Source organism: Bombus huntii, chromosome 6 (genome assembly GCF_024542735.1).
Source record: "Bombus huntii isolate Logan2020A chromosome 6, iyBomHunt1.1, whole genome shotgun sequence".
NCBI lineage: Eukaryota > Metazoa > Arthropoda > Insecta > Hymenoptera > Apidae > Bombus > Bombus huntii.
In genome coordinates this window covers 16,092,577-16,119,939 of record NC_066243.1, presented here as the reverse complement: position 1 = coordinate 16,119,939, position 27,363 = coordinate 16,092,577, and the positions used below count along the sequence as shown (strand labels likewise).

At 46.4% G+C, this 27,363-nt stretch overlaps 1 protein-coding gene across 8 annotated transcripts; it reads left to right on the top strand.

Moving 5' to 3' along the window:
• The first annotated feature begins 884 nt into the window (after positions 1-884).
• Positions 885-26,952, top strand: LOC126866354 (PDZ and LIM domain protein Zasp). 8 transcript variants are annotated; one of them, XM_050619823.1, is made up of 17 exons: positions 885-1,326; positions 11,192-11,343; positions 11,428-11,599; positions 11,685-11,821; positions 11,907-12,007; positions 12,952-13,174; positions 14,567-14,752; positions 14,843-14,942; positions 15,218-15,364; positions 15,960-16,013; positions 16,814-16,940; positions 19,531-21,044; positions 21,402-23,314; positions 23,965-24,151; positions 24,237-24,357; positions 24,449-24,564; positions 24,674-26,952. In XM_050619823.1, exons 1-17 carry the CDS (start codon positions 1,222-1,224, stop codon positions 24,749-24,751), a joined length of 5,433 nt encoding a protein of 1,810 aa, XP_050475780.1. In that variant the 5' UTR covers positions 885-1,221; the 3' UTR covers positions 24,752-26,952. The 8 variants fall into 8 exon arrangements, with proteins under 8 accessions (XP_050475780.1, XP_050475776.1, XP_050475777.1 ...); XM_050619819.1 differs by having other exon boundaries at positions 19,531-23,314; XM_050619820.1 differs by lacking the exon at positions 12,952-13,174 and adding an exon at positions 12,348-12,510 and having other exon boundaries at positions 886-1,326; positions 19,531-23,314.
• Positions 26,953-27,363: the final 411 nt, after the last annotated feature.

Sequence of the window (27,363 nt, the reverse complement as noted above, 5' to 3'; positions counted from 1 at the left end):
TTCGAAGTACAATCGAGAATAAATTATCGCAGAGAGAAGTACATGGGCGGACAGTGTGGCGAGCAAGGTGCTTCTCTTCATGGTCGAAGCATTGGGAGCAATGACAGAAGATGGAGCGGTAGGAATCGGCGCTGCGGGGGAAAGAAAGGTACAATGGAGGAAAAAAGAAGAAACGAAACGTCGGGAATGCCATCCTGATACCACCACCACAACCGCGTATCCTTCTTTATCCTTGTCTGCTTTTCGTCTCTTCTCTTTTACTTCCTTCCCCGGTACCCCTCCCTTTCGCATTTCGGTTCTAGCTCATTCATTCTTATCTTTCCTTCCTTTCTCCATTTTCTTTCTTTACGACGCTTCCTCCTCGTTCGCGAAAGAGGTCATTTCCGTACCTTCTTCCACTCCGCTGGCTACCCTATCAACCCCTGTTTCCGGCTCCGCAAACCGCTGTTCCTCTCTTCTCTTCGTTATCGTTCTTCGTCGCGACCATCTCCGTTCTTGTAAATCCATCGTCTCGAACGATCTGGCAAGAGCCCGTAATTATCGTTTCTTCTACGTTTGCCCAAGATCGTCTTTCGTCGCGTCGTACTTTTCCAGGCATCCACCGTTCACCGATTTTAATCGAAAATCATCGTTCCCCGTGGCCGCGTCATCGTCTCCCGCATCATCGTTGCCCTTTGTATCTAATGGCCGCGATACACAGTCGAAACAGATATATGCATCTCGTTGGTAGTTTCTTTCCTTCGCGCGTGGAAACGTGGAGCTTCCTCTTTGTCGCACCTTCCATTCACTCCCTCCCCGAATAATTCTGGATCGCGGTCTCGTTCCTACCCGCGTGTTAGGTCTCTATCCCTATCCCCGCCCCTGGCCAGAACCGCGGCAAAGCCGAATCGGATGGAAGGAAGGCAGCCAGGCAGGCCCCGCTGCCCGACTGACCGTCCTCGACGTCTGCTGTACCGTACCTTTACTCCGGTCTGCGCGTTCTTCAGGAACGTACGTGCCGTTCTCCCAACCGCGCGATTTCGCCTCGCAAAGGCAGCCGTCAACCGTGACCGGTGCAACGTGCATATTCTGCCTTTAGTTTCGAACTCAGTCGTAACAAATAGGAAAATCGGTCTCGCTGACGTATCGACGATCCAGCCAACTTGTTTCGTACTTCTTCGCATTGTTCGTCGCCCATAGAGGATTCAGTTTTTATCAACCGCTCAAAGAAAAGATAGTGATATGGCCCAGCTGATCAACGTCAAACTCTCCAGATTCGACGGATCCCCCTGGGGCTTTCGTCTTCAGGGAGGCAAGGATTTTGGCACACCGCTCGTCGTACAAAAGGTGAGCTTTTTTTTTTTTTATCTTAGCCGACATATTCTTTAACGCGTTCGCGGTGTTTACTAATTGCTTCGAAATTTCCAACGTGGATACGTCGCAATGGATCTTTCCAAGTTCGATAGAACGTTAGATGGATAGGAACGCGTTCAATTTCGAACAATCGTGTTTTACGCATCGACATTCCGGTCTTTCAGCGCCTGATGCGACTATCGTGGCTTTCTTCTGGCTATCTATCGATCTGCCCGTTTCAATAAGCGTGAAAAATCGTCAGTCTTTTTTATTACGATTATCAGATAGCTCGGATAAAGCGACTGGAAATCGTTCAAACTTATTGCGCCAATGAATTGTCATTATCGACGTATGATATCGACGTACGACGATAAAGACTTCGTCTTCAACCGATCATTACTATAGGTGTGTTACAAACATTACGCAATTTACAAACATACTGAGATAATTCTTGCGTAGTAAAAATCGGCTATCGTAAAAAAAACTCGCGTGGACGATAAAATTCAATGAAATTCTATTCAACGAGTAGCTACGCCGATCACCGTGACGTTTAGCGGCCATGACGAAATCTCGAAAATAACAGGAGCCTGAGCTATTTAATTCTTTGAACGTATTCAACGATCACGAGAACTGTCTTTTTTTCGCCATAATGGACTGTAAGTGGGGATTACGTAATAGCCTAACAAACGCCAAATTATTTCACGCGCATCGGTAGAAATCGCTGCCAACTACGTGCGAAACGCGCGGACCGTCGTCGCCACCGTGTTTTGGCGACTAAGCGTACTGTAACACGAGAAGCTTTTGGCTACTATCGCCGTGACTTTCCAGCGAATTTTCAACTTTCTTCAAGTTTACTTCGACGTCGATTTTATTCAATGACTCTAATTACGAAATATCATGCCGGATGTTATGTCGATCGGCGTTGTAAATTTTCCAGCATCTCGGTGTACGTACACGCGTTCGTGTTTATTATCGTTGAGCAAGAGAATACGTATTTTAAGAGCGACCTGTAACGTACGCGATAAATCATCGATCAGGAAATATTTCAACTAACCACCTGTTAACGAAGAGGTGACATATAACTTAAAACACGGCGTGCCTTAAGGGCGCTTTTCGCCAAACGATCGCGAAACGCAAGCGGATTCTGTTCGAACGTTCAACAGTTTTATCTTACAATCGACATTTCGAACTTGGCCTTCTTAGCAGCACGTGCTCCGTTTATTTTATGAGGCCGCAAATACGACGTCCGGCCGCCCTCGAGTTTCTCGGAAAGGAGAGAAATACGAGTTTACCGGTGTCAAACGCTCCCACCCGACGCAATTACAAATTAATCGCGAGTAATTGCTTTAACGAAGTTTGCCATTTCATCGCGGTAACCATTAGCGGGATTTATAGATCGTGCTCTCGCGTTAATCCGACGTCTCTCCGGTTCTTCGACATCGTCAATTTCAGAACGTACGCCTCGCTCGCCGCTTTGTGACAACGACGATCGTCGCCTGTATTTACCAAACCAACCGGTCACTTAGTGGGCCTTAGCGTACGAATCTATTTAAAGGTTATTAGCTGAGTTCATCGGGTAAACATATTCGTAGACTTCTGAAGATGTTTGGCATACCATTGCCTTTTTACGCGTTTGCGCGTTTAAAGAATCGACGAAACAAAATATTTTGAAACCTACGAGAAATAACGGTGAGCGAATATCTACATGGAGAAATAATCGAGGAAGGAACGTTTTTAAAAATCGATGCATCGAAGACGTTCAAAAAGAGAGAAAAAGAGGAGGGAAAAGGAGAGAGGGAGAGAGATAGAGATAGAGAGAGAGAGAGAGAGAGAGAGAGAGAGGTAGCGTCGCGTCGCTGGTAATCCGAGGCAAATTATTTGGGCGTTCTATTTCTAGAAGGTGCCTTTGCGAAACGCGCAAGCCGGGTCGAGCCCCGCTCGCGAAGACAACGACGAAGACGAAGGCAACGACGACGACGATGTCGTCGACGGCTTCGTGCTTCCTGGACCGCGTTGGTCACCGCGAAAATAAATTTTTCGTCGGAGGGAGCGATCTTGTGTCGATCGATAAAAATACCAATCGTCGACGTAGCACGTGCGTCTCCTGCTTGTTCGCTCGAGAAAAAGGGGAGACTAAACGACAGAAGTGTCGGGCGCGATTCACGCGAGACAGAAACGCTCTTATCGACGAGCCGCGACTACGTGAAACTCGAAACGTGCTCGTACGCGTGTAATCTTTTCACTCTGACGAACGATACAGGCGTACGTTTCGTCCGCGAAATTGACAAGCGAGCTCCGATGTTTCGAAATAAAGAAATCCTTTCGTACATTTTGGCTAAATAACCGCGAGATTCCTCCGACAACGACTAATTTTACATACATAACATACGTAACGTTACAAACATAGACAGAGGTTTCGGTCTCGTAATCTGCGACCAACAGCTGCGCGTATTTGCGCGCGAGTTGCCGCGATTCCGCGGCGACGCGGTCGGTGCAACGTGGGCGCGTTGTTATGCGATATTTCGTTGGCGACCGATGCGTACGAGTCGCATTATCGTACCGAGGAAGGACTCGACATAAATTTCTCGTGTCATTAGCCGATTATAGTGTCACGTCCATAACGCGTTTTATTAACGTTCTTTCTCTTACCGTATCGTTGTAACAACTTTTAATTACAAATCGAGATAACGAGTACAAAGAACATACGCGAATCGTTCAGGGGATAGTCGATATAACTTCTTATCGTTCGCACGGTGGTGGCTCGCTTCGGCGGGGATTACGTTCGATTCGTTCTAGCCTCGTATCGTTTGCAAACGGCGGTCGAACGCGTCGTCGCGCCCACTCGACAAGGCTAGAAACTCGAACGAAAGGAAAAGATACCTTCGACTGCGGGATAATCGTGCGATCGTCTTTAAGGAACGGTTCGACGATAATTGTCCATGTCTGTAATAATACGTTTGCGCAACGATAAAATCGATAACTTAACTACTATCGTCGTTAAACGCGCGGCTACGACATATTATTTTTCCAGTGGTTTCGTATGTTCAAGGTAAAGAGTACGACAATAATATCTCGCAACGATTGGCGTTAACAGGTAGCCCAGACACGGACAAAAATATCTTTGCATATTGCCTATCCGAGGAAGGCACTTCCTTCCGATAAAGGTTAACACACGAATGTGGCAATAGCTGGGCTTTTGCCAGCCGCGTGGGAAGAAAGCGATTTACAGAATTCGCCGCTGAAAAATGAAGTACCGTGGCATCGCGAAACCAACACGAAGCAAATTATGCATCGTCCCGACTAAACATAGAAGCAAATCTTCGTAAATACATTTGGCAAGAACCGCTTGGAGAACGGGCTGTAGAGAACGAGAAAAATAAACGAAGAAATTGGGAATGGAGGGAAAAATGGAGTGAAAGAAAAAGAGGGACGGGGCGGGGCGGGGGTGGGGAGTGCAGGGGAGGAAAGGGGAACGGCACTGTATAGAGAACAGCGATATTTTTGCTGTTCGATTTTCGTCATTATCGAAAATAAGCCGTCGCGTCGAGTCACCGTTCGTGAATTCTGTTTATGTCTACGAGGCCCGGCTTCGTGCTTAACTCCGTGTTGCACACGGTAAAGAGAACGTAATCGTTGCGCGGCAAAAGTTGTGCGGCCGATTTGTTTACGAGCGATGGCAGAAACAGCGGGGTGCAAACCGCGAATTCGAAGCTGGCGCAGGATGTCGCCAGCTGCCTCGCACCGGCTGCAACCTCGTAATTCCGACGAGCGATAGAAAAAGACACGTAAGAGTTTCCGGCTTTCCACGAAGCCCGCATTCGACGAGATTTGTTCCTCGAAGCTGGGATCAAACCCGAGAAAATAGATCGCCGTACGATCTACCATGCGTAGGGAGAGACGGAGGAAGAGAGCGAACGGCTGTACCAAGATTTGCGAGTATCAGGATCGTAATAAAATGATTTAACGTCTTTCGGAACGAAAATCGTGCTCGAGACTGATATCTGCTTGATAAATCATCATCCGTACACATCGAAGAACTCTGGCATCGTCGTAGCTCTGGTCTAAAGCTTGGCAACCGCTGACTACCTGGCAACAATTGCACCCAACGTTGTTTACCGACCTGCTCGTTATCAGCTCGAATAAACTATTCGATTATCTTCGTTGCTGACCAGCTATCGTACTCGATAGCATCTGAACTATTTGCGTGATTACGTAATTCGTGAAAGCACGTTGACCGAAGTTCTTGCTTTCATGGACCCGAGAAGGCAGAGCGAAATTATCGCTGAAAAATAAATGCTTTAAACTTGGCACAATTGCCGAGAAGATTCAGGGGTCGTGCTCCTCTCGTAAGATGTCAAGAACTCGCAGATAATATTATCTTGGGTTTTTAAACGGTACATCGATCGACAGACTATCCAAGTCCTTTTTATCCTTCTACAAACATCCGAGAAGATTGACATTTTTTTAAAGACGAGGTCGCCGTCGTGGAGGAAAATCCGTGCAAGTTCGTGGGAGTTTTGGCCCGGATTTTCTGGAGATACAGATTCTCGGAGATGTAGAAATCCGTTGCACACGGTACGAAAATACATTTGGCCCATGGACGGGAAACGTCGGCGAGGTTGTCGATATGACAATCGATGTGACATACGGTATTTTCGCAATTCGAACCGCCGCACCGTCCTTTCGTACGCATCGGGAAACGATCTTCGGACAAATTTATATCAACGCGTTTAAAATACGTACGGCTTTTTAATCGTCGGATCGCCCACTCGCCGAGCAACCAGACTTGCTCGCTATACGTTATTCCTTTTACGCGTAAATGCAAATGCAGCCAAGGACACGGGCGCGTAATCGTTAAGTTTGCGATAAAAATACTCGAAACTACTCATCCGCGAATTCTTTTACGGGCTTGCAAACGTTTCTCCTTCTTTTTCAACCTTCTTCGAGACGGCATTGGTAAAAAAAAATTATACGTCCTTTTGTAGAACGATCGTTGGTATTGAAATGTCGTTGGTCGACGAGTCACGTAACGGAAGGACGTTCGCGGAAGCCCGAAGATGCGACACGAAATTTTTTTTCCAATCGGAGTTTCTCTTTCCGGTGGTCGATCGTTGGTCCGTCGGTGCAAAGAGAATTGCTGCGGAGGCCGAAAGGAAGCCCGGCCCGTGGATATTAATAGAGACCGAGGCCCGGTGGCGGACGCCACAGACGAGCTTACACCCGTGGATATAAAAATATCGCTTTTATTTCTTACTGCGCACCCCTCCTCCCAATTCCTCGACTTTTTTACCGTTTTCACGACGCCATGGCGTTCTTTTATCTCGTACGATTATTGGCACGACGAGTCGCGTGTGCCCTCCTCTCGTCTTGCCACCGTCTTTTCCCCCTGATTTCTATCGGCTCATTTTCACTGGCGCGTTTCTTTTCACGCTTCCTGTGTTCTGGAAATTACCTATCGTTACACGCAACGTCGTATGTACGATCGTTAATTAGCCACAGTTCTGGAGGTAGGCGCGTAATTGGGATATCGTTCGTAACGATCGTCGAAGTCTTTCTTAGAAACGACACGTGAAAGAAAGAGGAAGTTCTCGGATATCGCGTTATATAGGATTTTTTCTTTTCCTGTATTGTTCGCGAGACAAATGAGGAAAGCCAGACAAGGCAGAGTGAAATTGTATCTCGATGACGAAGTCGAAGATTTAGGAACGCCATCGTAAATGCCGATTCGATTTCGGGAATGAAGAGACACAGTGGGAGGCAGTTGTGGGAAATTTGCCAAAAGTCAGACCAGAAATCAGTCTTCTGCCGTATGTTTGTCTCTTCTAGAGTAGCACCTCTTGAATTCGTGGGTAATACGACACCCTCGCCGTCGTGATCGCATCGCTATTACGACATCATCGAACTTGAGATTCGCTTGAGAAACGTTTTTCATAGTAGCTGATGGAACTGTAATCCGTCCGAGAAAAATGCTGTTGCATCGAGAAACATCGCACGTTGCGCGAGTCTATTTCCGCGTTTGAAAATAGCACGCGTCATATCGCTACTTGTATGTCATTGGAGTTCCAAATGCGAACGTCGAATGGAAAACGTAGACGTTGCCGCGATAATCCTAATCGACTACACGCGCTCCTCCGTCGCTTTCTTTATCAACCGACGAAGAAGCGAGGTGAGCTCATTCCGAGTGCTCGCTTCGCGTCATCGACGAGAGAGACTGGCGCATCTTGCGTTCGATTATTCGAGTCGTCGACTCTATGCCGACGATTCTCTCGAGCAGCATCTAACAAGGATCCTTTGTGGCTGACGTTGACGCTCTTCCGGCTCGAGTGTGTCATCGAGCCTAATCACGAGCACCTCCGAGAATCGAATCCACTTTCACGCATACATTGCACTCCGTTTCCTGGTTGCCTTATCGAAACGCGTAATCACTTACTCACCGTTCCGAGAAGACGTCTACGTCTCGTCGCTGTTGTTGTAACGTTGCCGTCGCTTCGTCGCGATTACAGCAAATACGAAGAAGGCGATGAAACGAAGGAAAAGCGAGCGTTCGCTTGGCAGATCAAAATGTATCAACGCGTTTCGACACGGTCGACCGTTTTGCATTACGAAAAATCGTAGAACCTCGGTCTCTAGAGGCACGGACGTCATCGATATTCAGCCTTCCGTAGAAGGAGGTTTACGACTCGGCTACACGCGAACGATACACTCGTCTAGACTCGTTTGCTTGGATACGTACGTACGTACGTACGTATGTATGTTGTTACATCTTGCGCGCGAATAGCATCGTGCAGTTTGTTCGAAAAGATAAGGCCAGATCGAACGTAGGCCGATAATTTCGGCCTGACGTCACTATCTATTTCTTCTGCTTTACCTTAGGACAACAGAGGCTACCGTTGACTTTGCCTGTTCCCGCGGCCGCAAACCATTCCGACCTATGTATGCAGCAATATATAATTAGAGTGGCGCGAGTATTCGCGAATGTGGCAGATAAGTTTATCGGTCTATGCGTCACGACTATGTGGACGAAGTCGCGAGAAACGGGATGATACGATATAATCGAAAACGTTGGACGAACGCGATGGCTTCCGAACGTTTCCAAGTTCCCGCGTCGAGATTCTCGAATACAAAGAATATCTTTGAAATTCCACGCTTGCATTCTACATGGACGAACGCTGAGAGTCGCGTTTCACCGGTAATTCTAATAGAATTCCGACCTCTCTCTCTCTCTCTCTCTCTCTCTCTTTCTCTGTTTTCGTCGTATTTTTACACGCTGTTCCATTAGCAGAACGATTAGTACTGTTATTCGATCGCAATGAAATTCATAACGGGCACGACGTTAAAATAGCGAAATAAGAACGAGACGAAGACGCGAAAGTATCGGTGACTTATTTCCATCGAGCGCGTTCCCTTTCATTTGGTCCGATTAAAACCGGTGTCACTGACCGAGGCCCGTTCCCTGTCCACGTTTTTCGAGAGTATTGCACGTATGAACGAGCCTTAAGTCCTCAAAGTGAGAGAAAGAAAAAAGAAGAGAAATGCATTCCAGCATGGAAGGTAGGATGGATCCGTCTCTGATAACCCGCCCATTGGAATGCGTACCTCGTACACCTTGGCGTATTCTCGCTCTCGGTTCCGCTGCATTCAAGTGCATCTACTTGCATCGTCACACATATTTTCGGCATATATTTTTAGATACGTCGTTATTAATAATACGTTCAGTAGCTCCGTAGCTACTAAAGTCACGGATGTTCGTCACAAATACGCGACCCGCGTACTTCGTAACGAGTACGCTTTCGTTCAAGATCACGATACGACGTGTATTAACAGTTTAGCGAGTTTCACTTTCTATCCCGAAGGAAAATAAACCTAGCAGCGTCGATTCGATTCTACGAAATCGTACGTCGACGCTCGATGTAGAGGGAAGCTCGCGTCATTTTCCATTGAACACGCCTCCCGGCCGGTTAATTACGAAATTAGTATACTCCATTACGAGGCGGTCAGGCCAGCAGAGGCAAAGTATACTTTATCCAAAATTGTCAGACGCTATTATTACCCAAAGCATGCGCTGCGGCCCGAGTTGGTGTACGCTCGGAACACGTATGTCCGCGCGTACTCGTTCATTCATCGCGGTTCACGCGGTGGCAGGAGCGTTCGTAGAATGAATACACGGCCTGGGCTCCGATATGTCATACGTATAAGACTATGCTGCATCTTGATGCATTCTAACTGTTGGTTCGGCCTGCTGCTCGAGTATACGTACAAATAAGAGGCGTATGTGTTCGGGGCCTATTTTTAAACCGGTCCGAGACTATTTTTAGAGGCAGGCTTTCACGGTGCCCACCGAGCTTAACCCTGACTTACGTCCACGTCCTACGTTTTCGTGCACCTAGGGACAGAGAAGAACGCCACGAGTTCCTTGACCATTAACCGCGTCTGGCGAATCGGTATCGTTTTTGCTCTGCGGTCTTCTTGCCAGTGTTCACGGAACGCGAAACACCGATGATTCCCCACCCTCGTTCGAACAGCCACGCTGTTGATAATAACGTGCACAGCAAACGTATCCAACTATTACGGCAACAACGATGACGCAACTTCGCATTCCTATTTCTGGAGGCAGACGTGCAAATCGAACAACTCACCCTCTGCCCTGATTTCGTCTTCGTGACGCGAGCTTAAGTACGAAGCCCACACGGCTGATCGTTAAAAACCTCTTGCTCGAGAGCCTACGTGTGTGCGTAAGAATCGGGCCCAACCGCTCTCTTCAACCAGTGGAAAAATTATTCGTAGCTCGACAGACTGGAAATAAAAGGAACGTGGCAGCGTGGAAAAAGCATCGTTCTCCGGTGTACGAGATCCGTTAATAAAAATAACGATAATAAATCAACGAACGTACGGGTTACTATTTATAGAAAGAACTAGGGCCTGGATCGGTCTGATGCGCGTCTATTAATTATATTCGATTCCGTCAGAACATCGAAGGAAGAAAGGAGAGACGACGAGAGCCGACTCTTTAACTGTAGGAGGCTCTCTTAATGAGCTTTTCGTTTCGTTTTCTTCCTCTCGAAAGTATCGATTACTCTTAATCGCTGGCCGAAAAGAGATCAAGCGTCTCGTTCAATGGGCAAAAGCAACGAGGCAAAGCGGATCGCGTATCCTCTGCGCATACTGGTTACCAAATATATTAATAGCGTAATTAACTCGCAGCAAAATCACAGTTGAAAGAGTGTGCGAGGTGTTACGCGATAAATTACGATGATTTAAAGCGACTCATTGATCACGCAAGGTAATTCATTTCCTTAATCGCCGGGCGTCTGTTGAACTTGACTAAGGCGAAGAAAGATAAAACTGCGCGATGCATAAATAACGACGATTGGCAGTGTCGCGATTGGGCCGTTCGAACCTCTGGAAAGAATTCTTCACGAAGCGTACTTGGCGATTTCTTCGAGAACGTACGGGCAGATCCGCGAGCGTGAAAGGACGATAATCAAGCATTTAAGCTTCGTGTACGATTAATGAACAGCAAGAAATAAACAGCAGGAGGGTTTTAGATCGAGCAAAAAACGTATTCTTAGACTTCAATAAGGCTCCCCCTGGTTTATCTTCGACGTTCCTGCTCGTGTTCTCAGCGAAACCTTCTTTTTTCGAACGTCCTCGCGTGAATGGATGCACAGTATCCGACATTCGAGGTGTAACGCATGCACTTAAATATAGCGGCTCGAGTCTTCCGAACGTCTCCTCGACAGAGGACAGAGTCTGCGTATCCCTGGAAAATGGGCCACGTATCGACCACTGATTCGTCGGAATTATCATTTTTAGGGAAAAACACGATATTCGTTTGTTGAGTAAACATCGTGCATTGCAGGTTAATACCGGATCGCCGGCGGAAGCGGCTGGTTTGAAGGCCGGCGATGCAGTTATCAGGGTCAATAACACGGAGATGTACAATCTGAGGCACAAGGACGCGCAGGATGTTATCGTGAGAGCTGGCAACAACTTCGAGTTGACCATACAGAGGTAGCAACAGACGCGACTGCGACTCGAACATTTTCCGACCGATCGGTTATTACCGTGAGTTTATCTCGTTACTGTCGTTCGCAGAGGCGGTAGTACCTGGAAACCACACGTGTCTCCGATAAGTTCGGCCCTGCCGTCGCCATCGCCCACCGCAGGGCTTGGCAATATCGCTCCAGTTACGAAGACATCCTTGGCAGCCAAGAAACAAGATGGATCGCACATCGGAAGCGGTCACAACTTCAGTCCAAAGCCATTCGTTAGTGTCAATTGGTTAAAGAAGCGGAGAATCTTCGGACGCAACGCCAAAAACCATCTAACGAACGTTTATTCGCGTGTTGCAGCTGAATGGAACGGGAGACGGTTCGATCAAATCTATAGTTAACAAACAGTACAACAGCCCGGTGGGTATATATAGCGAGGAGACTATCGCGGAAACTCTTTCGGCGCAAGCGGAAGTTCTAGCCGGTGGTGTGCTTGGGTAAGATCTTCTACGATAGACCATTAGATAGATTAACCATTGCAGGAATAGTTTTGTTTACGGTAACAGAGCCGATTGTTTGCAGGGTGAACTTTAAAAAGAACGAGAAAAACTACAACGCGGAGAACAGCGAGGTATTCAAGATGGTTCAGGAAGCGGACAAAGAACCAAAGACGCCGGAACCCGGTTAGTAGTTAATCGCGTTTAGAAATTCGAATAGCAAAGAAACATACATCGACGCCTCTTAGATTCGTGGAATTCTGTCGAATTATCGAGAACGAATTCGAGTTTACTTCTGTCTTGTTATTAATAGTCGAACGTCTTATACAAAACGAAGCTAAGAAAAATCTCTGGAGAGTCGTAACGTAAGTAAGTTAACGGTAGTGGAGCGCAAAGCGTGGAACAAACGTTTCTTAAAAGGAGCGTAACGCGCGATAAAGAGTCTCTCTCCAGTGATTTTTCGACTGGATCAGCTGGCTCCAGTTAGTCTGGTGCATGCCGGTACGATAACTTCTTTGCGAAATAGCGGAGCCAACTGCGCAGAGCGGCGTGATTACGCCGTCTTCGCCGGCCCTGGCAGGACTGAGGCCAGTCTCGGCACCCGAAACCAAGCAGCAGCAACCGTCGACGCCGCAATCAAGCCTTCCACCTGGACAGAACATTTGTGCCGAATGCGAGAGGCTCATCGTGTAAGTTCGCACCGAGGCGCATCGTCCCCTCGGTCGTTACTTTATTTCTTTCAGACCGGAGACATCGAGAACGAGAAAGGAAATAGGACCGTGACGATTCTAATAGTTGCAGCGACCACGAAACCATTTCCTTTCGACGCACGAAAGAAGAGAGCGGCGCGGTTATGCTCCGATTTCTAACGTCGAATCGGATTTTCTGAACGATAATTCTCCGCCGTCTTAAATTGCAACTGGCAGCAGAAAATTCGTCCTCGTTATGTTATAAAGAGAGATCGTATCAGAAGTATCCGATACGATTTAGAAATTCGTTCGCGCGCAGGATAAGAGATGACAGAGAATGTTCCCACGGAGAACAATTCGCTCGTTAGTTGTTCGCGGCTATTAGACAAATTTCTCGTATTGGTCGAGTCACAGTACGGTTTCTCTACTTCCATGTCGTAGTACCTCCGAGAACAGAGTTTTACTCGTCGGTGAGCCATGCCGTTGGCGGAAGGGCCACTTCGCCGAGATCACCCACGCCTCTATTTCATGCCCTGCACGGTATACCGGCCGTCAATTACAATGAAAGTCCGTCGTCGAAACGTCAAGTGCAACGACAGGAGTCCTCTTCTTCCTCCCCGGCGTCATCGGTTGTTCGTTGTAGCAACTGCGACCGAGTTCTCGTGTAACTACATATTTACGTGAAATCCTCTCTTCCCTTGCACGGTCGAAATGGGCCGGAGAATTTTAGCTTCTCGACGATATGTCGCTTCTATTAAGTGTCTCGCCCGTAAAAAAAAAAAAAAAAGTAATGTCACGTATGTGGGTGTGGGTGGGAACGAGCTCGCGATTCCGTGATATTTTATACGATCATTCGTCCAAGTATTTTTGTAGCAGGACTTTTTGCTTCTTTCATTCTTTTTTGTGTCTCGTTGCGAATCGTGACTCTCGTTCCTAACGTGACGTTCTTGGCCGGACAAAGAGTACGCAAAAATGATGGCCGCCTTGATTTTGCTCGATTGTCGTACGCTAGTATCATCCCGAAACGCTTTTCGACTAAGTAAAACGAGAATGTGCGTTTTCCGCGTTCGTCCATCGTAAATCGATGATCCGATATATATCGATGTTTGTAAACGTGCACGTTTTGTCGCTATGTATTTTGAATGGAAGCACAGAATCTGTCTCTCTCTCTCTATCTATCTATCTATCTATCTATCTATCTATCTATCTCTTTCTCTGTCGCCTCTATCGTCGTCAGTATCGCTCCTTGGAAAAAGGACGTATCCTTTTATTCGCGATTCTCATTACTCGGCGGAAAAGTGTGGAAATCATTGGCAATTGTGAGAGCTTCTCTTGCTTAATTTTCATGGGAATTGATTAGCAAGATTTACGTATGTCTGATCATTCTTCGACCACCATCGCATTTCTTCGACTTGTCATTAGCATTCTATGCGTTATCTGACGAATTGTTCTGGTTACGTAGTCACCAGGATGGTATAAACTATGCTTTCGATGTTGTGACTTTTCTTTTTTGTTTTTGAACGTGTTTTTTCCTTTTTTGTATAAATGTTGTGTTTTTTTTGTACGTATTTTCAGTACTTTTTGTCAACATATCTTTTTTGCAAACCTCTTACGCCCTTTTTGAGAAATCGAACATCTTCTAAACGTTCCGTGAGTAACTTTCCCCGCGCTTTACGAACATTTCTCGTTGCGTCGTTCGATACGCATACATATTTTCAAGTATTTCGTACAATTTTTCCATCGAGTCAAGCACACGTTATTTTCGTGAAAGAGTATGCAAACGGATTAACTAAGACTCATTTCACATAACACGGCACCGCAACCACGAACAGACGTTAGTTTTTGAGAAACACCACGATACAACGTGACAACCCCTGTGTTCTCGGCCTCTCTCGTCGAGGTATCGAATCCCGCCCCCCCCCTTTTTTTTTCTTTCCCTCTGAATATTTAGATGAAAAACTCGTGGCACATCCGACAACAATGCACTTTGCACCTATTAAAACGATCAAACGGATAAAGATATATCGTCACTTTAATCGGACATTCTCTTCCGCAGGGGTGTGTTCGTAAGGATCAAGGATAAAAATCTTCACGTAGAGTGTTTCAAATGCTCCACCTGTGGCACCTCCCTGAAGAACGTCGGTTATTACAATATCAACAACAAACTGTACTGCGACATTCACGCGAAACTAGTCGCCAGGCAAAATGCACCTGCTGGCATGGTTCCAATTACCATACCACCGTAAGTATTATATCATAACGACACGAAACCTATGGAATAACGATGGAAATATGCGGAGAATTTGAATAAAGTGCCAATTAAATGTCACAGAGGCGGAAAGGCTCCTGCGAGCACGATTTCCGCTGCGCTCGCCAATGCACCGTTGTCTCCACCTTTGAGTAATCACGCATCATCGCCCCAACCATTCTCCGTAAGTATTTTTCGCCTAATCGCGTCCTCGTATCCACGTTTTTCCTTTCTCCTACGTGCCTCCTATATAGTTTCGAAATATCGCATCCAATTTTGCTTGTCGCGCTCGCAAATGACACCGAGTTGATCGTTTGTTCGCTTCGATCTTGCCTGATATCTCGGGGCATCGTTCTTTCCAATCGACTTGATTTTATCGAATTTCAAAGAATCTAGGAAGACAACAGTTTTAAGACGATAACACGTGTGGTGTTTGCTTGGCACTAATTGCTTTTCCAGGCTTACAACCGTACGAGTCCCGATTACGGATTCCCGAATTCTCAGCTATCGTCCCCGAATAGGAACGGCTGCATCAGCAACGACAACTGCCACTGGGAATCGAAAACGTTTACGAGCACGATCACCATTCAGACCGGTTGTACAGAGGTTAGGCAATACCGGTGATTTTTATCCGACAGTAAGACCGTCGTTAAATCTCCGACATTCTCCCGAGATGTTACCCAAACGTTCTCCGATGCGAACGACGATTCATCGAGTCTCGATCGGCATCGTCGATCGCGGTTTCGTCGTCGACGAATTCAACGATACTTGGACATCCGAGAGATCTTGTCTCTGAGTTAAATTCGAAAGTAAACAGTCGTTCGAAAGACGCGGCGAACGAAGCCAAGAAGGAATACGTATCGATATAAAAAACCAGATCGAGCGAAATAGAAACAAGAAAACACAGTCAATGTTCGGCGAGAAAAGAGATATGAATCACTCGGATGATATTCATCGTTGTGATATTCGACCTGATCGTCCTTCCGATGCGCTGTAATGTACTTGCCGATAGTAAACGCAAGAATAGGTTTTGTCAGTCGAAAATCTGAATTATTCGCGTCGGCGACGATTATTTCGAAGCTGTGACTAATTAGCCTGGCGCGACTACGAGTGTGCGTGTTGCCTCGACTCTGCCACGAATCTCTCCCCTTTTTAATTGCCACTTCCACGTGACATGGTTCTGTCGTTTTATGTATTACAGCCCACCCGCCTTGGCACTTCGCCCGTCAATCCACCCAGTTTCCGATCAGTGCAGGTAATGTCCCAACGCGACTCGTCTTAAACGTCTCACACTCGAAACCTTACGCTCGGTAAGGTACGTCCTTAGCGATCCGATGAAAATCACGCTGTCCGCGGTGCCGCTGCTTTGAATACCAGATATGTTCTCCAGAGAAGTACGTCGAAAAGTTTAAACGCAAAGAAAAAGAAAGAAAAAGAAGGTCGACGAAATCCTTCGCTGTGTGATTCGAGCATGGAGAATATATCGCGAACGTTGTGCTTGAATTCGTAACTTTCCGTTGAGTTCGTGATTTAGTGCGCGAAAGGGTAACGTCGCTGACACCGTGCTTTCACTCAAAGTTGTCGCTTTTTTCAGAGAACGATGCCAGCGTGTGGAGAAAATTTCACTACGATCGCGATGCCGCGCGATTGCTGAGATAAGACCGTGTATATTCTGTTCTTTTTTTCTTCTTTTTTTTTTTTCTTCTATTGTGTGTCGATGCAACGTGATGTCAAGGCAGCGGCGAATATAATTGTTATCAGTGTTCGTCGTTCGTTTCTGACGCTAATCGAAATTCTCGACTCGTTACGTAGACGCTAGTTTATTAAACGTAGCAATATGCATCGCATTTGTCATGTTGTTTGCCACGACGCCTCACTAATCTCACATCTAACGAAATTCTACGTGTACCTTCGTTGTTATTTGTTGAAATGCAAAACGTCATTGTCCGTTAATTGTTCCGATCACACAACCATATTGTTAATCGTATCGTTGTACTATGATCGTGCTTTGATCGAACAAGAACGATAAATAATCGAGTATCTTCTATCATGCAGGCTCCAGCATCGAACAATTTAATTGGTCCTAAACCCTTCGGAGGATCGAGTACTACTATATCATCACCACCGCTAGCGAATACAGGAAATAGCACTCTACCACGACCTCAGAGTCAGACTGTGACCGGTAAGTTTCTTTCTTCGTAATACGGTTAGCGGTTAGACTCGCGCTGAAGAATCACGAGGGAAAAGTGACCACGAGAATCGTCGAGATCGCCGTTTAGACGTACGTGAAATCGTTCTTCCATCTTACGACTTGTCATTACATAATTGACGATCGCGTTATGTAACTGCGTTCCTCGTTAAAACGGAAAGAGATCTATAAAAAGGATAAGACGAAAGAGATAAAAGTTGAGCTCCTTCTCCGTAGTAGCATGATTTTAGAAGTACCTCTGCTTTTCGCCTCGACTGTTACGTGCATGAAATTCCGCGTCGCGACGCCAGCATTCTAGCGATAATTACGACAGGCACGCCAGAGCCATGTCAACCCGGAACGCTAGCAGGAAACAAAAGCGGAAATTGCGGTCGTATAAATTACCGATGACAAGCTCGACTTTCTCGTTTGGTATCTGGAGGAACGATCTCTGGTCGATCGGTGTAATCCTAATGGCGGGACCCGCCTATTATCCTTGGCCTCACTGTGTCTTCGATTGTTGCAAATAGGTCTCTTCTCGGTACTACCAAAGCCAAAAAATGTGCCCTTCAGAGGTACGACGATTAGATCCAAATCCTCTGACCGAGTTTCTAGCTTTGGCTAATATGCCCCATTTGGCTTGTGTCCCTCGCATTATCTTTTTTTTTTCGTCTCTCTCTCTCTCTCTCTCTCTCTCTCTCTATCTATCTATCTATCTATCTATCTATCTATCTATCTATCTATCTATCTATCTCTATCTATCTATCTATCTATCTATCTATCTATCTGTTACTATTCGCAACTCCGTTCATTGAAGCGCGTTCACGACGATCGACGGATCATTCGAACTATTTGCCGTCACGTTTCTGTCGTTTGCAAGCTCTCTGTCGAACTTTGCTTTCATCCGCTCGTCGTTTTCACGACGTCGACGACGATTTCTGAGGGCTGCGACATTTCATTCTACATCGCGAGACATTCTCGACGATCACGGTCGTCAGGGTGACACGTTTATTTGAACTTCGATCGAGATCGTGGTGGGTCCTATGGAGCAACGACGATGCAGGCTGATCGGAAAGAAAACTGGGACGACTGAATTCGAGACCTAAATAGCGTATAAATGAGTCAAGTCTGTTTCGATAGAAAGATCTTACGTAACGATGAAGAGACTTCGATAGAGACTACTATGTGTTATTTTTCGCGATGGTATCTCCTCTGTATAAATACTTTTTATTTTTTTCTTATACTACTCGCGCGTACGATATTGATAGCGAACGATATTCTATACGAGCGAAAAAAAGAATGGCTTAGAAATCGGAAATCGAATTGGTACTTCGATTAAAAGTCATACTCCGTTCATGCTCCTCCAGACATAATTTTTTCTTTTCTTATCTTTTTTCAGCCGGTCCATCTTTCAACCCGAAACCCAGACCTTTCTCCCTCACATTCGCATGAGTCGGTAGCTCTCAGCTACGCCGTCGTCGTCTTCGTGCTGACAGCCGAATCGAACAGTCCAATTCTATGCAAATAACTATTTACGTTCGATGCTCGCGATTCTTCTTTAATCTCGAATACAACGATTCGAAACGGGATTAGAATTTGTTCAACGTTCACCAATTGTTCGGTTCTCTGTTTTATCGATCGAAAGAATCGGTGATTTCGAAATTAAAAAGATCGTGACTCGAGCCGTGTATTATTGTCGACAAATGATTTTCTCGTAAAGTGTTGAGAACTTACTGCGATTGCGAAATAAAGCGATAGTTAAGCCGAACAAGCGCTCTTCGCTCGATACATGTTGTTCCCTTTACCACTTCATGTCACACACATACATATTACGATACATAGACGTATACACACGTACACGCATCTTCAAGATCCTCCAAAGTACCGTTGATTAACTACATTTTTTCCTAGCTTCGCATCGACTCCTTCGAGGTGCACTCAAGGTCGAGATGCTAACCCACAGCGCTCGAAATTCGTGTTCCCTTTTTTTTTTACGATCGTCTAGAGATGCGATTGATCTTCGAATCTGCAGATCGTTCAATGACAGAGTGTTCGAGTGGCGAATGATTTTGGAGAAGTGCGTCTGCTCACTCGTAACGCTTAATTAACGCGTTGATCAATCGCTTTAATCACGAGCTTTGGTTTTTCATCGCTTGAACGCAGCCAGCCGATCACGAAAATGTGTAACTTCCTGATCCTGGCTATCGTTCGTTATCTTTTTTCATTCTTAAGCTGCGCTTCTTTTTATTTAGCGTCCTGGACGTGCCCGCGATCCAGTAGCCCATTATCTTTTCAGTTAAATATTCGATGATCGTCAACATGAACTTGCTTTACGACAAAAGGATCACGGGCACGTATCGGTCAATGTGCTTCTTACTCACAGCTGATTTCTTTGTTTTTCTTTCGTTCTTTCTAACACGCCCCAAAACTCCCACCTACCGCCTGTGTTATCAAACGCGTGTGTCAAACGTTTTGTGTGCCTCGTGCAATCTGATTTCCGTTTGCTCGCTTCCGACCGTGCACCCGGCAAAATTCCATCGATCTCCCTCCTGCGGAACGATCCCGTGAAACATCATGATCCCAGAAAGCTCGACGGAAACCCACGAAAAGTCCTACTATTACGAGATCGTCGAGGACACCAAGACCGAGTACCGTCCCAGCTCTGTAAAATCGAAAAGCCTGACCTGGCCGCCCCCAAAGCCGATCGAAGATATTACTTATCCCACTGCCAGTCCTTTGTACATCGATCCTAATCCTGCCCTCGATCGAAGAAGTAGACAAGCGGTAAAAGAAAAGAAAGCCTGCATCGAGGCCTGCGAGAGGGCGCTGACAAGGAAGAGAGACGAAAGCACAGATAGGGAGGTGGAGAGGGTCACGAAACAGTGCTATCGCTTCGAGGAAGAACCGATGGATCGAGTCAGTTGTCCAGGTCCAGCGTATAGAAAGGTGGAGCTGGTGGAGATCACCGGCAAACAGTCGAGAGGCGAGGTAACATCGAGACCAGGCTCGACCGACGGTGTCAGGAGATCTCTGACGCCTACCAGAATCGTTCAGCCTATACCAAAACCATGGACAGCCACCGTTACGACAGGCAGCAATCTGTACGAGCAGACTTACAGCGGGGTCGAGCCTCCCAAAGTGTGCAAGAAGTTCCATCAGAAGGAAATCTGTCAGGAGGAAAGGATATGCGAGAGGAATCAACCATTTCGGGAAGAGCATCGTTCGTACCGGGCGGAAATTTGTAGACGCGAACAGACTATCTGCGAGAAGCCGCCGCTGCCGACACAACACGTGCTAAAGCAAGAAGAAGCGAAGGAGGAGACGACCGAGATCGACAAGGAGGTGATAGACTTGAGACCGGCGGACGAGATCGAAGACGAAGGCACCGTAGGAATCAAAGGAGAACACGACTTCATAACGGAGACGTCGGAAGAAGATGTCGATGGAATGCACGTGAAGACGAAAATGACTTTAGAGAAAACTGTCGAACCGTCACCGATGCGACCCGATACCCCGATGGTGGAGGAACCTAGAGAGGAGTCCAGAGAGGAAACAACGGAGGAAGAAACGGTGGAAAAAGAAGAAGAAACTTACACGAGAAGGACCACCACTCAGGTGGAAAGAGACGTCGAGGACGCTGAAGAAAAGACGGTCGTTGAGTCTGCCGAAGTGGTCACCTCTGCCGTGGATGTGCAGCAAATGGTAGAGAAAGCGAAACAGGAAGAGGAGGAGAGAAAGCGGGAGGAGGAGGAGGAGGAGAGACGTAGGCAGGAAGAGGAAGAAAGGAGGAGACGAGAGGAGGAGGAAGAAAGAAGAAGACGGCGAGAGGAAGAGGAGCGAAAACGACAGGAGGAAGAAGAACGAAGCAGACACGTGACTTTCGAGGAAGGTGAGGAAGAAGTGGAAGAAGTTCGAGAACAACCTCTGGGAAGGACGGTCGTTCGCGAGGAAAGAGTGACGGAAGCCGACAGCGACACTCCCGGACGCAAGAAGCTCATCAAAGAGACTTACGAGGAGATCACGGAGGAAGTGTTGGTTCAAGAACGCGTCAGAAGAAGATGCATCGAAGATGAGCGCAAAAAGAGTTTAAGAGAACAGGTACAGGTCCACAAAAGTCTGAGGGATCAACAAGCGCCGAGGGATCGACGCGTATGCTCCAAGTATCCTCCGGCTCAGGAAATCATGGAAACGAATAAAAAACGCGTTCAATTTATGAAGCAGACTGATACAGGCCCGAAACCGATACCTCATTCTGCCCTTCAGAATTCGACTCCTAAAGAGTGGAAGTCTGAAATGGTGAACGCTCTAACGACCGCGCCTGATCGACCATACACGCCTCTCAGTACGTCTTCCAGCAGCGTAAAGGAAGTGTACACGGAGGAAACTATATACTTGGACCATAGGTGTCGACCTAAACCGCCCAAGAAAGAACTTCGACCGATTTCTCCGTTTCAGGAAGCACTCACGATCGCTCCGGAACGACCGTACACGCCTCTTAGTCGCGAGATCGGACCCGAGGACCAGAAAATCGCCAGTCGTTCTCAGACACCCTCGCTTTACCCGGACGGAAGCGCTCATTGTCCTCCCGCTGATATCTTATACGGCGAGGGAAGAAGCAGCCGAACGGAACCTCCGCCTAAACCGTGCACTCCTCGACCTTTGCCTACTCCTCCGCCTGATTTTCGTCTGAGAGATACTTCCCCATCTCCGGTGAGATCGCGACCTCAGACGCCGAGTAGCAAAGTTATAACCGCTTCTCTGAAGAAACCAGACACTATTCCGTCGTACCAAAGAAATTTAGTGGCCATGAGAAGAGGTGCGGTTGAAAGTCACACGTATGTGCCGAGCAGAACTCCGACTCCAACTCCAGGAAGGTCTAAATCGCCTGCTCAAGGACCTCCGGAACCTCCTCCTTGTTACGTGAAGGCTCACGCACCCAGAATCAGAGAAGATCCTCCACCAACGAAGCGAAGTTCGATACATTTCCCTACTAAAAAGAGCGTGTCTTATAAAGTAGACGAGGACACCGACGACGGGCATAGACACGCCGAGTACGCCGCTTCCAAGACCGTAGACTTCGACGAAAAACGCACCGACGATCCAGGCAAAGAACCCACGGACGCGGTTCATGCTCAGTATCAAGAGAAACGGTACATGACCAGCGAGGAAACGAGCGAGGAGAAGAAATCGGTGGTGAAGAGATCGCTCGAAGTCACCGAAGATTTCGAGAGATGCGAGAGAAGAGTTCCAGCTCGGCCTTTGCCAGAGAGAACAGAACCACGAGAGAAACCACCTAAAGGCGTATGTGCCATTAGCAGAACGAGTCCCTCCAAACCTTCGCTGCTCTGTCCCATGGTCTCGAAAACGGAAACGAGCTCCGCTGTCCAGCCAGTTTACAGCAGCTCGACGGAAGTGCGTCACGTTAGTTACGGAACTCCAGCATCGAAACCCTGTCCAGACACCGGTGTAACGGTATTACCTTGCAAAGCTCACTCCGATCAAGGTACCAAGGCAGGCGTGGTAGTGGTACCGTGCGAAGGACCGAATACCTCTTGCCAAAAATCAGGCGTATGCGTGGTCCCAACTGCCGATCGCTCGGGAGTGTGCGTTTCGCCTTGCTTTGGCATGAAAACTGGAACCTGTGGCCAACCATCTGGTCGCTGCGGCCGAGAATCTGCCTGCGAGATCGATATTCCGAACTGTCCAGAGAGCGGAATCTGCGTGTCACCGTGTCCCGACGGATCCGTTTGCGTGGCACCCTGCTCCAAACCTGGTCTACCTTCATCGAGGGCAAAGCTTCCTTTCCCACAGATCCCTCTACCCTACGAGGACACTTCCACTGCCTGCTCTCAGAATAAAAACTCCTTCCAGCCTATTCACAAGCCTCGCACTAATTTGAGTGGGCAGCTCGCACGACTGACTGCCAAAACTGGCCAGAACGTTCCCACCGTGCAATTGTACAAGCCCGAAGCTCAGAGCCAAAGCCAAAAGCAAAGCTGCAGCGAGACTAAGAGTTATTGCTGCACAACCCAAAGCTATTGTCGTTCCACCGAAACCCGTTGCCAGTCAGGTGATCAATGTTCGATTAACAACCGTTGTCAAACCGGAAATCAATGTGGAACCCAAAATTACTGTCAGGACGGTATCCATTGTGAACCCTCTAGTAATACCCACAGTTTAGTAGACCCACCAAATTTGTCATCCCACCCGGATCTAGGTACCGGAGTCGGTGGTCTCGGTGGTGCCGGGTCGAAGAGCGGAACTTTCGCTGGTAGCAGCGCGCCAAAGCGAGGAAGGGGCATCCTAAATCAAGCAACTGGACCGGGATCACGATTGCCCCTGTGCGCCTATTGCAACTCTTACGTCAGGTACTCCCCCTTTGTTGTTAGGTGTTCCGTTTGTTGTTTTTTTTCAGTGTTTGCCGCATCCCCCTTTTATATTTTCTGTTCTCCGTCATCGAACGACGACGGTTCAGTCGCTTTTTTAGCTCCTCGTGTTTTAAATATCGATCCATCGACATGCGCTTGGGAAGGGACTATCTGACTGATGATGTTTTTAAACACTTTGTTGGACAGAGTTTGGCTACACCTTCATTGTGTACAAATTTGATCCGATCCTCTTATCAGGAGATACCGTTAGATTAGAAAGTCGGTGATGTTTGCTTGTAAATACCAAAGAACGTCTGCAGTGCGTTACAATTTACGAGTATTGTTTGACAAAACTTGTTTTGTTTGGTTGTCTAATAATAACTTTAATTCGTTATCCTGTTCTGACGTGATTAACAATGTTCACTTGTTTGCACGATGTTAACAGCTAACGAAGAAAATACTAATCACAAGTCAAATGGTCTCGTCGTAAAACCAGTGTGCTGTAAAAACGACAAAGAGTGCATAAGGTTCGTAAAATAGTTGTCTTACGGGCAATCGTTCTTTGCTGTGCTACGTCTTGCTTCTTTCGTATCAAAATACTAGCTTCCATCAGCGGCTTGGAAAAATGTGTAATCATCGCGATTATTTAGGGGACCATTCATCACCGCTTTGGGACAAATTTGGTGCCCCGATCATTTCGTCTGCGTAAACACCCAATGTCGTCGACCTCTTCAAGATATCGGCTTTGTAGAAGAGAAGGGCCAACTCTATTGCGAATACTGCTTCGAACGTTTCATCGCCCCATCTTGCAACAGATGCAACAACAAGATCAAAGGCGTAAGTTTTTCGCAAAAGCTGTTTAAATCTGTATAACGTTAGCTTAGAAACTCATCGGTTTATCCGTTTATGGTTATGACTCTAGGACTGCCTGAACGCAATTGGAAAACATTTCCACCCTGAATGCTTCAAATGTTCCTATTGTGGCAAGCTGTTTGGCAACAGTCAGTTCTTCCTCGAAGAAGGATTGCCCTACTGCGAAGCTGGTTGGTTAAATGTTCTCAATTCTTCACTTAAAGAGCCAACTTGAAAGCAAACGCGTTAAAAAATTGAATTTCCTTTTACGTTATTGCGCAGATTGGAACGAATTGTTCACGACAAAATGTTTCGCGTGTGGATTCCCAGTCGAAGCTGGAGATCGCTGGGTGGAGGCCCTGAACAATAATTACCATAGCCAGTGTTTCAACTGCACGGTACGCAATTAGTGCGAGAATGCTTCTCGAAATAAACCGATCGATCTCTAGCGGAGAAAGTTAAAGAAACGTATTTTAATCGTTAACGGTGTGTATCTGTGTGTTACAGATGTGTAAGAAGAATCTGGAGGGCCAAAGTTTCTACGCGAAAGGCGGTCGTCCGTTCTGCAAAAATCATGCACGTTAAAACGATTGATTCTTCCGTTCTAACGCACGAGGAAAAAAAAGGGGAGCGTGGAAAGAAAGGAGGAAGGGGGCGGGGGCGTTGGAAAAAGAAATAGGAGAAACGAAAAATATTACAAAGAAAACGCGTATCTTAGCTTTACGAGCACGTATTCTTTCTGCACAAATTATAATTTACCGTGATTACTTCTTGTTCTTGTTGTATGTTTTCGATCGACGACAACTAACCCAACGAATTGACGCTGACAAGACCGTGAAATAACCGTAGGACGATTTGCGAATATATTTATTTACGAACGAATCTAATTCTATCGATTAATTGCAATTTCCCTGATATTCGAATATCTTCCGCTGCTTAGAGTAGCAGGACACCTCGAAGTCGGCAAAGTCGATCGAAAATTAGAAACAGTGTCCTTCGTACTTCGAGGATCGCAGTCCCAGAACGATCACGTTCCTCGAATTGCCGTGATCGGCCGCGCTCGTGCTCACTTACGATAAATACTATTTACATGCGCCCATGTAACTACCTAAGTAATTATACCGACAATTACATATTCAGCTACGTTCGGCCAAAATGACAATTATCGCGTCGACGATTATCCATGCCATAAAGTCGTATCCTCGCGGCAAATAGTCGCGACTCGGTATCGAACCGACTTTATAGGCTGCTTGGTAATTAATTCCAACGGGGAAAGGGGAAAAATCTTCGTCAGAAGCGAAATACAGTCGCGTAATTCGTGCAATTCGTGCTTCCGATTTCGCAGATTAGAGACTCGCTTGAACGAAAGTACAGAAGAAGAACTTCCTAAGAGGTCATTGCGTCGGCAAAGTTCCTCGAGTTTCGCTGCCTCGACATTCCACGACTAATTGGTGGATCAAGCAGCCGTAAGATATCGATGAGACGCGAACTCCTTGTGCCTTGCGGTTTCGCTTGCGGCGAGTAATCACGTTTCCGTGGCGAACAGGTCTCGAATACCTCGTAAAATCGTTGCCGCAGAAAATTCTGCAACGATACAATAAACACGCCGACTTGGTCTCCTGCTCGAATCACGCAAAGGTCATCCAAGCAATTAGTATTACTGGCATTATCGCATATTTCGCATTACCAAGGTGTATCCAACACGAAAATGTCGGCTTAATCCTTTGAAGATTCGAAGAGGATTAGCTGTCGATGGAAATTGTGACAAGCAACCCTCTTGCGATCTAATTGCCAATGATTCAAAGTATGCGGAAGATAAAAGCTGCGATACATTTGTCCCTGATTTCGGAAATTTTCCAATTTCGACAAATTTCTCGCGATTATTGGACTGTCTAAGTTGATCACTTCTTAATGTCAAATTTGAAATTCAACATCTAATAATATACGGATACCTGACTGGTGATTCTGCGTCGTAAGTCACAACGAATATCTATGGTGTACGTGTGGATTACCAATGAACGATAGAGACACTTGTCAAAATCTCCATACATGCGAATTTCGCCGTAAATCATCCAGCGGAACTATGCCAGTCTGAAATCAGGCGATCGAGAACGAGCGAAATAACAGGCTCGATTTTCTTCCAGTCGTTTAGTCGGCCAATCGTTTCACCAAGAAGGTAGTTTTAATTTTGACGATTCACGTTCGCAAAGCTTGCGTAAAATCGAACAAACGATCAGACACGTGGAAAATACGCTTCTCGTTCTACTTGAATAGATTTTAAGTGTCTAAGTTTCAGGATATGCGGCAAAATTAAAATACGAAGAAAAGATTGACTTCGAGAATCGAGAAATTCTCGCTTGACAGCAATTGCCATGTAATATTTTAGAAAAGGTTACCGATTTCTGTGCCATTATTACAGGCTCGTGTCGTATAGTAGCTACGATAAGATGATATATTAGGTAGCGAAGCTCGCAAATCGGAGGGAAACGTTTAAGCGTACATTGTTAATAATTTAATGAGTAAGAACACGCGGTGTTCGCGCAATACGTTGCGTAAACGTGCAAGAAAAATACCGAGGAACCAATTCGATCGAAAGAATGTCCCTTCGATCCTGAAAAGCAATCCCAACGTTCGATGTTCGATCGTGATAGACCGAGGCAATATCATAACGGGCGCAATTTACGATTAGTATTAATATTAATCAGATCGACTACTAGCTGAATATCGCACGAGCTTCTGTATCCGTGTTACGTGTTGCTTACAATAAACTAAAATGTTCATGTAAATTATTGTCCAGGTGTTTCTTTCATATCCATTTCCCAAAGGGATCTCCGTTTGCCAGAAAGATCTCGACGACGGATCTAAGATAGCCGCGAGCTAAGAAATAAATCAAGAAACAAAAAACATTTCGATATCGCGGAAACCATTCGTTCAACCATAAATAGCGGTTAGGTCTCCGAAGAGAAAGAAAGAACTCGGACCGCGTACAACGAAACACGTGAAGGCTCGATCACAAAGCATTTCGTCTCTAACCAGGAAGTAACTCCACCGTAAGGGACGTTTCATCGATTTGTCATTAAAGTAACCTTGCGGTACCTCCTACCTACAACGTAGCCAAACACGCGAAACATTTTGATGAATCTTTTTTGCAATTGATACGTCATAATCGCGTACCTCAATGAGCGTATTCCTATTAA